Genomic DNA, 13,440 nt, shown 5'->3' on the forward strand with positions numbered 1-13,440 from the left:
GCCCCGGGCTAGCCGTATATACATGCGATATTATTATGATGACTATATTAATGTCCGTCGCCGTGTGAAAAGAACTACATAAGCCGGGGTTAACGACACCGCCGCCACGTAATCCCGAATGGAGAGTCTGTTCTATGGCGCTCTTTTTCCATACGGCCAGTGTGTAAGGAGCTCATTACGTCGCCATTTTGCTGAGACGCTGTACGGGAGGACGCTGTTTAAATAGACGTTAATTATACACCGGGACTGCTAACTTGGGATTTGTTCTCGCTGCGCCCCGTGAATAATTGCTCTTTCGTGAAAGTGCGCTGTGCTTTAATTTTGAAAAGATGTTCTCTCGAAAAAAACAATAAGTGCGCCCGTATACGGCAGTGAATTAAAGGACGAGCGTACTACTTTGTTCGTCGAAAGTCGCGGGGTTCAGTATATTTACCGACGACAATGCCGGAGTAGCCCGATAAGATCCGCAGTAAACTTCGCGTTTTGAGATCGGGAATAGATAGGCCCCGAATTCGCCTTTCTAAAAAAAAACAAACAACAACGTACCTCTCGTACGCGACTCTCTGTAATTGAACTTCTGCGTATCGCCTTGTATATCTGTATACACTCGACCGCGAGTTTTACGCATAAATCAATACCATATCCTTTATTAATTTTCTACGCGCTCGTTTTGCGCTCGACGTTTCTACGAGTCGAAAAGTAAACGAATTCCTTGCAAATCGACCGTTACTTTTTTCGCACAGAGAGATACGAGTCGGTCGAGGAAAATCAATTTTGATTCCTTGGCAAGTGTCGACTTGGCCAGCATCCAACTGATGATTTAGACGAGCTTCCTGAGTCTCTCGCCGCTTCTATATCTTCGAGAGGCTCTCGCCTCTGTTCCATTCAGTATTCGCTGCATCACAGTCGGTATAGTCTCGTTGGTAAATACGAATGCGATCCGATTTAACCTTTACTTATAGCCAACGCAAAAGAAGTAACTCAGGAAAACACCGAGCGCTTGATTAATTCCGATCGATCGGATCCAAATCGGCTCTCTCGTGGCGCTGATTGCGTCAAAGTTTTTTCCCTCCTCAAACGAAAATCCATTTGCACTCGATCCTCGGCGAGAACCCGTTTCGCCGTGTGCGCGCTTGAAAACCGTTAATCAAGAGCAAACGCGGGCACTTTTTTCATCGAGAGCCTCAAAGCCGGCTTTGCATATCATAATTGAAATCGAATAATACAAAATCAGCATTTGTTACTTTTTTCCACGCACACAGTCTTCCTGTCCGCAGCGTAACGACGGCGCGTTTCCCGCGGCCTTCTGCATCCGCGCACCCCCCCCCCCCCGCTTTCGAGTTTAATTCAGATTCTCGCTCGCGAACGTAACGTTCCACTCGTAACGAAAATGACAGAGACGCGAGCGATCCTTGGCTCGGAGAGAGATAGACGCGCACAACAATGCTGCTTATATGCTTGACGTCAGGATTATTGTTTGCAGGTATACATGTGCCTCGAGCATGACTCGTTGACTGCATACTCATTTTTTCATTTCGTCGAGTTTGGCGCAGATGCCGGTTAGTCAGACAATTAGTCGTATTTTCGCGCTGCACTGTTTGCTTCCGGCTCGAGAGTTTTGTTGTCAGTGCGTTTACTCTCTGCCGCATATAACGAGGATTGATTGAGCGAAGGAGTGTCGCGTCGCGATCGCAAAGGATTTAGAAAGTGAATTTTCGTTTAATCGCTGAGTATTGGCCGTGTACGTGTAGGTGTACTTATAAAAGGAGAATACGCGCGCGTGTGTGTGTGTGAGTGTACGCGGTGGTTATGCGCGCTCTTGAGCGAACTGTAATTGAGTGGTTTTTCGCAATTGCAAAGCGACGGGATCGTTAAAGCCTCTGAAGTTGTATGCCTTTACGAGGAAAAATCATTTTTCAAGCTCTCGTGTATTACATTATTGCAGATTTTTAATAAGACGAGTCTATTTATCACCTTACTAAAAAATCGATTCGCGGACCCCCTCGAAACAGTTTTTCCTTCAAATAAGTGTTCACCCTATTACCGAGACTTGCCACGCGGAAATTTATAATTATCAAAATTTCAAAACACCCTCCAAAATGAGCGTGTCAAAGCAGTCGTTACCATTGATTTACGTTTCAAGCGTACCCCGTGAATCGCCCGTTGAAATTGACGAGAAAAAAGATAAATAATAATAGACCCATATATCGCTCGTACATTACAGCCGCACAGTTGGAAAATTATGATGGCGCAGACGTACGCGGTGTTTGTTCGTACAAAGATAGAAAGGCTTTTATATATGATACACGTATGCGCGGACGAGCCACGCGCGAGAGCTAATTTGGTATGTAACGATGCGCGACATTAAAAGCCATTTAGCATGAAGGGCTGAAATTCGCCCATCACCGAACAAACACCGGCCGTAATTATGTTTGCTCGATGAATATGTACAATTTTAAATGTGGACCCGCTCATCGCTTCGCGTTTCGGACCTCCTGTATGTATAGAGGTAATTTTTTATTCAACAGTACGTTTGCGTTTTAACGGCGCGGACGCTAATGTTGGCTCCTGCTCTTCTCTCGGCGATACGAGACTGACGAATTTGTTATAACGAACTCTAATTTCTCCGCCGTTGATCACGGAGATGTGCTTCGATTTATAATTGCTTTGCGAGAAAAGGAAGCGCAATATATGGTGGCACTAAAGCGATAAGCTACTCCTCGAGGTCCTTAGCAGCGAACAGTTACAATCAGCATAAAGCGTAATTCTTATTAATGATGGAAAAGTGAAGCGAGCGAGGATGACACAACGATTTTTTAAGTGCTTGCAATTGCCTTTTGCATCACGACCGTAAAATTCATGTTTACCGCGCACCTCCTGTGTCTCCTCCACTATACTTCTTCTCCTTCGGCGAAATCAGCGAGCGCTTTGGCTCGAGATCCTTTAAATCACATTATACACCCGGCGGAGCCGAGAGCTTGCAAATCGCCGACGTCGTTTACGTCCGCCAATGGTACTCATACCCTTGAAAAAAATACGATCCTGATTATCGCGCTCTTCGTTTTTTATGGCTCTACTTACTCGAAACGAGCGTTAGCTAATGGATGCGAATATACCTGTGTGCAGTAGGCATTCGTAATTTTGAACAACGACTCAATCGAAGAAACGCGCATCTCTCGTAACCCAAATCCTCTCGCAGCTCTGCACACATCCCGAGCCTCGTGCACATAGCTGCCTAACCGTTTCTTGGCCCGAGTTTCACGCGGCGGCCGCGTGACGACACACTTTCAAGGTCATTAAAAGTAAATCAACTAATGCCCGCGCGCTGCAGGTAATAAACTCGGGCCACACTGTGCGCGGACTTAGGCTTTGCGCGCCTTAACGACGTCGTCGCGCCGTAGAGAGACTCTCTTCGTAGGACTGTATCTATTATGCACACTACATATAGACAGACACACTTCTTTGCTGCGTCGCTCGGTTAAATTTGAGTGCGGATAAGGGCTGCGGGACGGGATTCATACGAATCAGTTGCGGGGGAGGACGGAGGATGGAGATTTCGCGTTTCTTTAAATAAGTATAACAGCTGAATTTTTTTGCCACGATTGTTTGCTCCGCGCCGGGCAATTTGGAAATTTTCGAGGATTGCACTCCGCTCGGTAAAAAAGTTCGACCGACGAAAAAAATCGTCGATTATAAGCGGTGCGAGTTTTGAGCAGAAGTCGTTCGACTGGATGAAAAAAATTTGCGGATTCGAACGCTCGTATGACATTTTTCTTATTTCTCGTCGAAATTTGCACAGCTGCGCGAATCGTATCTCGCGAACATAGATCGATATAAAATTACAGCAGTATTACAACGCTGCCCGCGAGGCTGCGTTCGCGATGTACGACACATTTGTCTTCGGATTATACGCGATAATCCTCGCTGCATGATCCACTTTTAAATGGAGGTATGTGAAAGTAGCCGTTTTAATTCAATATCCACACACACACACACACACACACACACACGCGCACACACTCACACTTGAGAACCGGTATTTATCCTCACTGGAAAATTTTGACGTAGGCTCTCGTTCTTTCTCTCTCTCTCTCTCTCTCTCTCTCTCTCTCTCTCTCTCTCTCTCTCTCTCTCTCTCTCTCTCTCTCTCTCTCTCTCGCTCTCAACACGCTCCTCGCTGCAGGTTAATTAAGGAGTCGTATAATACCGCCTATCCTTTATTTTCTTCGCGGGTTTTCCCTAGCGCACGCGTTTCAAAATATTTGCACACCTGTAGCGACGATGACGAGAAAAAAAAATCAAAAAACACGCATAAAATATATCGAAACTGCTCGCTGTATCACGCGAAGCTTTTTTCTCTCTCCCTCCGTCACGTGCGTCTCGTCAAAAAACCCAAGCGCGACAAATAACATCTCCCGAAAACAAAGAGAGTGCCAAAACATGATACCGGCTCCGCGCGCGCTCCCGGCAAAACGAAAAGAGGAAACTCGGCGGCGCGACCTTAGCGGGACTTCTTCTTCTCGCGGCGCTATTCGCCCAAGGCTATATACGCGTATACAGACTGCTGCGAAAGATTTCGCGACTTTCCCCCGTGTGTGTGTGTGTGTGTGTGTGTGTATGCGTGAAACAGCTGTACGAACGAGCTGGAAAGTTGTTCGTCTGTGATGCGCGCGATGGTCTCGATCATCGCGATGACACGAGAGCCGTGCGCGACTTACGCAACGTTTTTTCTGAGCATCTCGACGCGCTTCCTACTTCTTGTGCACGTGCGAAGTTTCGGCGAGATTTTTGACTCCAAATATATACGTTTATACCAAGAATGAACTTTTACTCCGCGCTGATCTTATTTTGTGTACCGCGAGGCTATTAGCGCAATGAAACGGATCCGAACGTCGACGGCCGGAATAGTACGCGCATATGGTATAATATATATGATTACGCTACGAAAATTTCGCGGACACGCGTAATAGTTGACCTCTAAAGGCCAATCGAGAATAAAAAACTTCCTTTCTCATTGTTCTGCGCTCGAAAGCCGGACGCGCTGAAATATTTCATTACGTCGTTAAACATCGGACACTCTTGAACTTGCATATATATACACACAGCCGATGGTGTGCCGCGGTTCTCTTATCTCTATACGGAAACGTGCGGCGTCGTCGGGACGTTTACTTCTTGAGGGCGTCTGGGGCAATTAACGTCCGATTTATCGATCCGCCGGGCTGTGTTTGCTGGAAAAACATATACGGAGAGCGCTTCGGTGGATTTGTAGCCGGCCGACTGTCTGCCGCGGTGAATTGCGGGTGTTATTCTAGGAAATATGCAACAATGAACTTGAACTTTCAAAATGAAGCTCATATCCGAGCTCGGCGAGAGCAATCTAAATTGCAAAACAACTGAAAAACAATCCCAAACTCTCGTCTTCTCGCCATTATCGACCTATCAATCTCGACTCTCGAACTCAATCCAACTAAGCTCACACGTGTGCGCGCGCGCATTAGTCAAGCGCGTCACGCCCGTTTGTACACGGCTTGTCTCGCGCTCGGGTCAGGCGTGTGCACGCACACACACGTCGCCGGTCGCGACAGACGAGATATTACATCGCGCGTACGTGCCGTCGGCGTCGCGCGAAACGATGCTGTATACTGGCTGATTCGCCGTCGAATCGAGCTGGTCATATTATTACAGCGTAGCATAGATGCGAGTTCAAGAATGATCAGCAGAGTGTGGGGGGAAAACTCGTTCGAGCGAATTTTCATTTGTTGTGATACATGCACCGCGTGTCTCTGAAAACGTACGCGAGATACGTGAAAATTTATACAAGTGTTTGCCGCTCCGTCACGATAACAGCGGGAGACACGTGTTTTTGAGTAGGAATTACTGTCGTTGTATCTTGGAAATTTATACATTGTCGGCGGCGAGCAGATACGCCTAATGATAGTCGTAATTTTTGCGCCGCGTGTGACACGTGCGCGTACGAGGCTGCAGCCCATACGTTAATGGCTGGTACATCGTTCTGGATTTACGGCTGAAAAAATCGCCTCTCCGAAACTCACGTCGCACGTCGATCGATCAAAGCCCCCGTTCTCGCAATAATTGACGCGAAAAAGGCATCTCCCAGCATTAAGAGCAGAAACAACAGCCGTTCGCTCGGACTACAATATACTGCAAAAATCAACAAAAAGACGTTTATAACGGTACATCTCTCTCTCTCTCTCTCTCTCTCTCTCTCTCTCTTTCTCTCTCTCTCTCTCTCTCTCTTTCTCTCTCTCTCTCTCTCTCTCTCTCTCTCTCTCTCTCGCTCTCTCTCTCTCTCTCTGTTTCTCGCGTCAGGTTCGATTAGCATACATAGGCAAAAGTAGCAGCAGCTCGAGACGCGACTCGAACTTGGAAAGTATCGCGTGTAACTTTTTTCCATCGCCCAGCCAGCTCTGTGTATACAGTTATGTGTTTTGCCCGGCGCACGTCGTCGCCGCGATCGCGAGCCATTAGCATTTTTGCGCGCTCGCGCATGGAAAGCTTCTTTAGATTTCTTCGAAGACCACTTTGCTCTGCGCTCGCGTACTGCTGGCATTCGTTCAAAGAAATTTCCTCTGTATACAGTCGGTTGCTGGAAAAGCCCGATCGCGGGCTAAATTTAGACTCGGAAAGGTGAGCGCGCTTCTTTGTGGACTGTATTCTTTTTTTAAGCGGCTATTAGAGTATTATTGGAAAGTAATTGGATGATGAGTTCTAAAAATTCCACGCTGCGGCGCTTCTGTCGCGCACGAAAAATACGCGATGATCCAAGAATATAAGGCGAACTCGGTTATGGAGCGCGCGCGAGAGCTCGTTTATCGCGGAAGCGCGTGCAGCCGTTTCCAAAACAATGGCGAATCGTGCGAGTGTGTATTTATTAACTCAGCTCTCAGCTGTTGGGCGATATCGCAGTCGACGCACGACAGCTCTCGCTATACGCGTCACAGATGTATTATTGAAAACTGCTTTTTTAATCGTATTCCGGATCGATATACTTTCAATGCGCCCAACCCTATACGCTCTAACGTCCTTTGAATAATTCTGCAAACGGAAATTAGTCGCAAAGTTAACGTGGTGAACCCCGGCTCGGGAATTCCTATATCCGCGTCGCCTTGTGCTCGGTGCAGCCCCGCGGGTGTGCGCGGCCGTCAAAGGATTCCGGCTCTCGGGAGCGGATTATGAAACTCGTAATTGCCAAACTTCGACGTGAGAGCCGCAATCGATGTAATTGAATCTCGTAATTTTTATTATCCCTATACGTATTACGTATTACACATTATTAGCTACATACGCAGCCCGTCATTCGCATTCGCGAATTAATCGACCGCATCTCCAATCACGCGAATTAGCCAAATTGATGGCACTTTTCAGCGCAGCGTAGTTATATAGTTACTCACATCGAACGTGTGCAGTGCACCGGAGAATCTCGGTCCTTTTTCAAAAGAAGCATCATCAGAGCCGCCGTAATCCCGTAAGGTGTACTTACATCGTTAATTCGTACGCTGGTCAAAATTACAAATTAATGTGTTAGCACGGCGCGCGAACGTGATGTTATAAAATCATCACCACGAGCTTATACGCTATTATAATGCGCGAAAAAAAAAATTTCGACTGCACAGATTGCGCGCGATTTTTCCAGCGTTCTCCGGGCGCGAAATTACCTCGCGCTCGACGATCATTCGCGATTATAATAATATTCGCGTTTCGTAACCAGCGCTTTCCGCTCCGATAATAAACAAGCTTGATTTGCGCGCGAGGCGCGCGCAATTTTAATAATCAATTATCGATCTCCCGCAAGGATCGCCGAAACGCGTGCAATAATCACGACGCAGCAGCGGAGCGAAATATATTTCGCGAATAATTACGCTTCCCGGTTTATTGACCGAAGCGCGCGTAAGCGGCGCTCGCTCGCTTAATTAGTAAGCGTGTGCTGCACTCGGACTGCAGTACACAGAACTGGCGCGCGAAATTCGCTTGTTTGCGTTTTTCACTGCAGCTCGCGCTCGGTGTATACAATTGGCTGCAATCACGGCTGTATGCGCCGATGATCGAAATTTCTGAGAGTTTCGGAGAATTTTGAAATCCCGCCGGTTACTGATCCCCAGGACGATCGCGTGTGCTGTTTTGAGGTCTGCCGTTTGCGTAACTATTTCCGTTGACTGACTGTGTTTAAATAAATTCGCTCATCACATATACGTTCATTATTGCATTGACTGGTTGACCAAGCCAAAGTGATCTAACCCGAGCTTTCTCTCTGTCAACAGGTAGTCGCCTAGCAGAATGGTGTTGGACAACAGCGGGAGCAACCGCATCGGCTCGGGCGACGGCGGTGGCGGCGGTTTCGGCGACAGCGGGGGCGGCGGCGGCGGCGGCGGCGGCGGCGGCGGCCCTCTGCAGCGCAACAACAGCAGCAGCGTCTACTCGGTCTCGGTGAGCAACGTGGGCTACCGCAACAAGGGCTACAAGGACGACGGCAGCGATGGCCTGCCTCCTGACCCGCAAAAGCCGCCCCAGCTGCCGAGCGACGACGATGGCCAGTCCCGCAAGTTCAAGCTGTCGCGCAGCGAGAAGTGGCGCATCCTCAAGAACATCGGCACCGTCTCCATCGCCTTCATGGTGCAATTCACCGCGTTCCAGGGCACGGCGAACCTACAGTCGTCGATCAATGCGAGCGACGGCCTCGGCACCGTCTCGCTCTCGGCCATCTACGCGGCGCTGGTCCTCAGCTGCATCTTCGTCCCGACCTTCCTCATCAAGAGGCTCACCGTCAAGTGGACCCTCTGCCTCTCGATGCTGTGCTACGCGCCCTACATCGGCTCGCAGTTCTACCCCAGGTTCTACACCCTCGTGCCCGCCGGCGTGCTGCTCGGCTTGGGAGCGGCGCCCATGTGGGCGGCCAAGGCCACCTACTTGACGCAAGTCGGCGGGGTCTACGCCAAGCTGACCGACGAGCCCGCGGACGCCATCGTCGTCAGGTTCTTCGGCTTCTTCTTCCTCGCCTGGCAGACTGCCGAGCTCTGGGGCAACCTCATCTCCTCGCTTGGTGAGTAATCATAGCGATCCCGTGTCGCCGATTGCGTAAATCCTGGACTTTTTGAAACTTGTTTGCGGCGACCCGACGACGCCCGATCTCCGATACAGTATATACTATTTGCGCTATAACGAATTTGCGTTCGCTTTGCGGATGTATTTATCCGATGCATATTCTCGTCGTGTTTACTCACTTCCTGCGATGATTGAATATTATATTAATGCCGTGCGAGTTCAACCAATTAATCGGAGAGTATATTTACTCACATAACGGGCGCGAAAACGTTAATCGGACGCCGTTATCGCGATTATCGATCTCCGCTCGCCGATTGAATAAGCCGCAGGATCTTCTCTTCCTCTGCAGCGGCTATGCGAATTACATAAACCCACGCGCGAAGCTCTCCGGAGCCTAAAAACAGTAGCGCGAGAGCCTCGTACTTGCACAATAGCATCGCGCGCACACGATCTACTACTCTGCAAAGCCGAGGAAATTACAAGCCGGCGCGTCGATCGGAAAAGCGAGTCGAAACTCGGAGGTCGTGTTCGGCCACTCCGCGTAGAAAAATATCGCGAGAGATCGGCGTCACGCTCGCGTCTCGCGCAGTGAAACGACTCGGCGTGCGGTCAGCCGATCCGCGGCGGCGGCCGTGAAAATCGGATAGATGGCTCGAAGCGCGCGGGAAAATCGACAGGCGCGTAATCGAGTTGTTTCGAGGTGGTAACGATCGGACGCCGATCTCGCAAGCCGATTTTCATCGACACACATACTGCGCGTTCGGTACATTCGAAAGGCGCTGACGGTACGCATAAGTATATTCGTGCCCTCTCTCTCTCTCTCTCTCTCTCTCTCTCTCTCTCTCTCTCTCTCTCTCTCTCTCTGTATAATGTAAACGTCTGCGAGAGAGAGTGAGAGAGAGAGAGCGAGAAACGGCCCGCGGCTGTTACAGCGATGCCCCGCGAGGATATCGGGATTGAACCGGTATAAACCGAACTCTAGTCGACGGGGCTCTCCCCCCACCTCGCGAGTGTAGCCGCGTTGCCTCCTACTATACCTACTATACTATACCGTACGCACGACTGTATGGAGCGGCGATAACGAGCACTGGGAGAAAAGTAGGGGCGCTGTAGTCCTAAAACGTGTCGCGCAGCGCGCCGCGTCTCTGGATATGCTCCAGGCTATGCTATGCAGTACGCGAGCGCTCTGTTTCACCAGTGTTGTGGTTGAACAGTCCTCTCTGTTTGGGCGCGTATCACCCGTATAGGAGCGCGTATCACCCGTGTACCGGACGTATCGCTAGACACTAGGTTAGTGGCGCTGCTCTTCCACTTTTCTCCCAGTGAGAGAGGAGACGCGCGCCGCGGCGCATGAAAAGCCGCGAGCACGCACGTGGATTTTCCGAGTTCCGCACCTGCGCCTACCGTTGGAGGAAGCGGCGGATGCATATTTTTCTTCTGGGTGTTATCCAATGTTTTTCAATCGAATATTTTTGATCCTTTGGAACGTGTGTCCGTCTTGCTTTTCAAAGCGCGCGCGCGCCAGCGTCTACTTTACTTTCTTCCCATCAGCTCTGGTCGCTCTATGCGTGAGATATTATCTAGTTATCGAAGAAAGCTCGTGACGTCACAGCAAAGATGCGGCCGAGTTTAGTAATCTTAGAGCCGCCGGCTATCTCCGAATTTCTATTTAAAAGCAAGTAATCGACTTCTTTTAAATACATGCGCGCAAAGTACTCTTTTCGCGTATCTCGTTTATCTCGTTTTCCCCGAAACACAGGCCAGAGATGAGTCTATTACCTTATTACGGCCCATCGCATCGTGCGTGCGTATATTCGCGCGTTGTGCAACGCGGCTTTAAATTTTGCAAAAAACAAATACAAGCGTACAGCGTTTTATTTTTCCTTCGAGCTGTATCCGCACGTCGCTCTAAAACGATTTACATCAGCGCGCGAACAATGCGCCTGCCGCCGTGAAACAATGCAACACCCGATAAATCTCCGACGCAACGTACGTAAATAACACGCGCGCGCATTTTCATATCGATCCGGAAAATACCGGCTCTCGAAAGCAAATTTCTCGCCGCGAAGAGAAAGGGACTGCTATTTACGTCTTATGTGGTGTATATACAGTCTCGGTCCCAAAGGTCACGAGCTCGGCGCGCGAGTCCTTGTCAAGGTCGCGCTTCATGTAGGCGAAGGCCCCCAGCTGCGTCTTTTGAGAGGACGTCGCGTTCCTGCGTCATCGGGATCGTCCTGAGGATTTCGTGCTTTCCAAATTGCCGACTGTTAATTCATCGTCGAAATACTATTTTGTTCTAGATCAAGCTTTCGACATTTTAGTCGAAAGTCATCTATCAAGCTCTCGTTTTTTCACGCCTCTTCATCATCCGCGCATGAGTGTCTCTCTATAAGCAGTTTATCCCCCCGCGCGCGCGAAAGAACAACAACAACAATTACTTTGATTGTGTAAATAATTACCGACGGGCAAAAAAGAGCGTAGACAGCACTCGGTCCGAGTGTGGGGAGCATTTATCATCGGCGTGCACCGCCGCCGCGGTACATTTCATCTTTCTCTCTCTCTCTCTCTCTCTCTCTCTCTCTCTCTCTCTCTCTCTCTCTCTCGCGTGCGCGCTTTATCTCCCGGACAGAATTATTCTTTTTACTTTCCTCGACAGTTATATGTAATATATGCGGAGAGAGAGAGAGAAAGAGAGAGAGAGAGAGAGAGAGAGAGAGAGAGAGAGAGAGACATTTGAGCGCAGTGCAGTGCACTATCGAAACAGCTGACGGCTGACCCAAATTAAGGATACGACCCTGCCTCTGACGCGGTTGCGTCATTGTTTGGAATGATAGCGAAGCACTGCGTCGATGAAAGTTTTCTTTTGCGCGCGTCTTTCGAAAAATAATGCTCGACTTGGGACAAAGGCTAGATAAGAGAGAACACAGCTCCGCGCATAAAAGTTTCGAATTTTCGAGATAAGACGAGGAGAGGGGGACAAACGGCGAAGGTCTGTAGAGCGTGCATGCGTTGTAATAATGGGGAGTGAGATACAAGGAGCTTTGCTTTTTGTTGTTGCGCCGCGGCTTATGATTCTTCTTCTTCTTCTCGGTTGGAACGAGAGTTGCGACTCTTATTCGATTACCGGCTGGAGAGAGATTCTTTCTTTCGGCTGCGCAGAGTTTTTTCATAAAGACTTTTTTTTTAATTCAAAGAGGCAATAAAACGCTATCGCGGATGCTGAAATTAAAAAACGTTCTCGTTCGTTCTTTCCTCTTCCTGTGTGGCTGCAGAGTAAACACGTGTGTGCGAATTCGAATACTCGAACAGCTATAAAAGTCTGCTCTTGAACCCCCCCCCCCCACCACACACACACACAAACACGCAGCGGCGTCAGCTGGTGTAATTATCGTTCGCCGATCCGCGGAGATTCCCAGAGCCGAAGGTCGAGATAGTCGAGCGGATCGTCCTCCTGTAAATCAATCGGCCAATATAATGTTTTATATGTATGCGATCACGTCCGCGATGAATTGCGTCACTCGGTTTTGATAGCAAAACCGATCGGAAAGGATGAGAGTTTTTTCTCACGTGATTTCGAAATATCTCGCGCGCGAATTTTTTAAGATTTTTCGAAGAGCGAGACGCTCCGAAGGTCGTGTTGATTTTCGCTCGATAGGTTAAGGTCGGCAGCGCGAGTGTTAAATTTATTAGAGACCGACCCGTCCTTTTGCGATCTGAGGATGTGTATAAATACATCCTTTTTCAGCATAATACGTGGATGTTTCACTGTCGATCGTCTCCGTCAAAATAGAGACGAGTGATTTACGATGTTTATACCGTATTATATAGAGCTACGCGCAAACCGAAATATTTTCAAAGCGAAAAGCAAAGCCGCGAACGGAATAATTTAGTAAGTGATACATCATCCGCCGAAATTAACAGCCGCCAACGTAAAATAAAAGGCTCGTGCGTTTGTTCAGCCGTGCGAATCGTTCAGTTGAGAAACACTTACAACTTGATCAGAGACTCTTCGTGCAATTTCTTCTGTAAACACAGCTGCTCGAAATAGTGTGTGCGTGTGTACAGCACGCCGCGCGATAAGCGTAATTTTTCGGCGTTTTTTTCTTTTCGCGTAATCGTCGCTCTCTCAAATAAATTTCTGCGCGTATAACGATGTCATTAAGCCACCTCTCGGTTCACGAAGCTTCCCCATCAGCGTTGAATTGCTGATCAGTCCCTCTTCCGAATATTTATCGCGTTCGATTATTCATAAACGCGCCGCACGCGATATCGTTGCGCTTCAAATATTTCCCTTTTTTTTGCTCCGAGAAACGCGCGGTGCATATTCAAAAGCTTCGATCATTCGAGCTGCGATTATCATAACGAAGGGGCAAAACATAA

The 13,440-nt window shown here is 48.8% G+C and overlaps 1 protein-coding gene across 3 annotated transcripts in view; it reads left to right on the forward strand.

Moving 5' to 3' along the window:
• LOC100118721 (UNC93-like protein) overlaps nt 1-13,440 on the forward strand; it is a 64,253-nt gene that overhangs the window by 29,732 nt on the left and 21,081 nt on the right. For all 3 annotated transcript variants that reach the window (XM_003424966.5, XM_001602569.6, XM_016988482.3), the window contains exon 2: nt 8,280-9,058. In XM_003424966.5, the coding sequence (XP_003425014.1) occupies nt 8,296-9,058 (763 nt within the window). In that variant the 5' untranslated portion in view covers nt 8,280-8,295. The remainder of the gene's footprint in view (nt 1-8,279; nt 9,059-13,440) is intronic.

This window comes from Nasonia vitripennis, chromosome 1, assembly GCF_009193385.2.
Source record: "Nasonia vitripennis strain AsymCx chromosome 1, Nvit_psr_1.1, whole genome shotgun sequence".
NCBI classification, from domain to species: domain Eukaryota; kingdom Metazoa; phylum Arthropoda; class Insecta; order Hymenoptera; family Pteromalidae; genus Nasonia; species Nasonia vitripennis.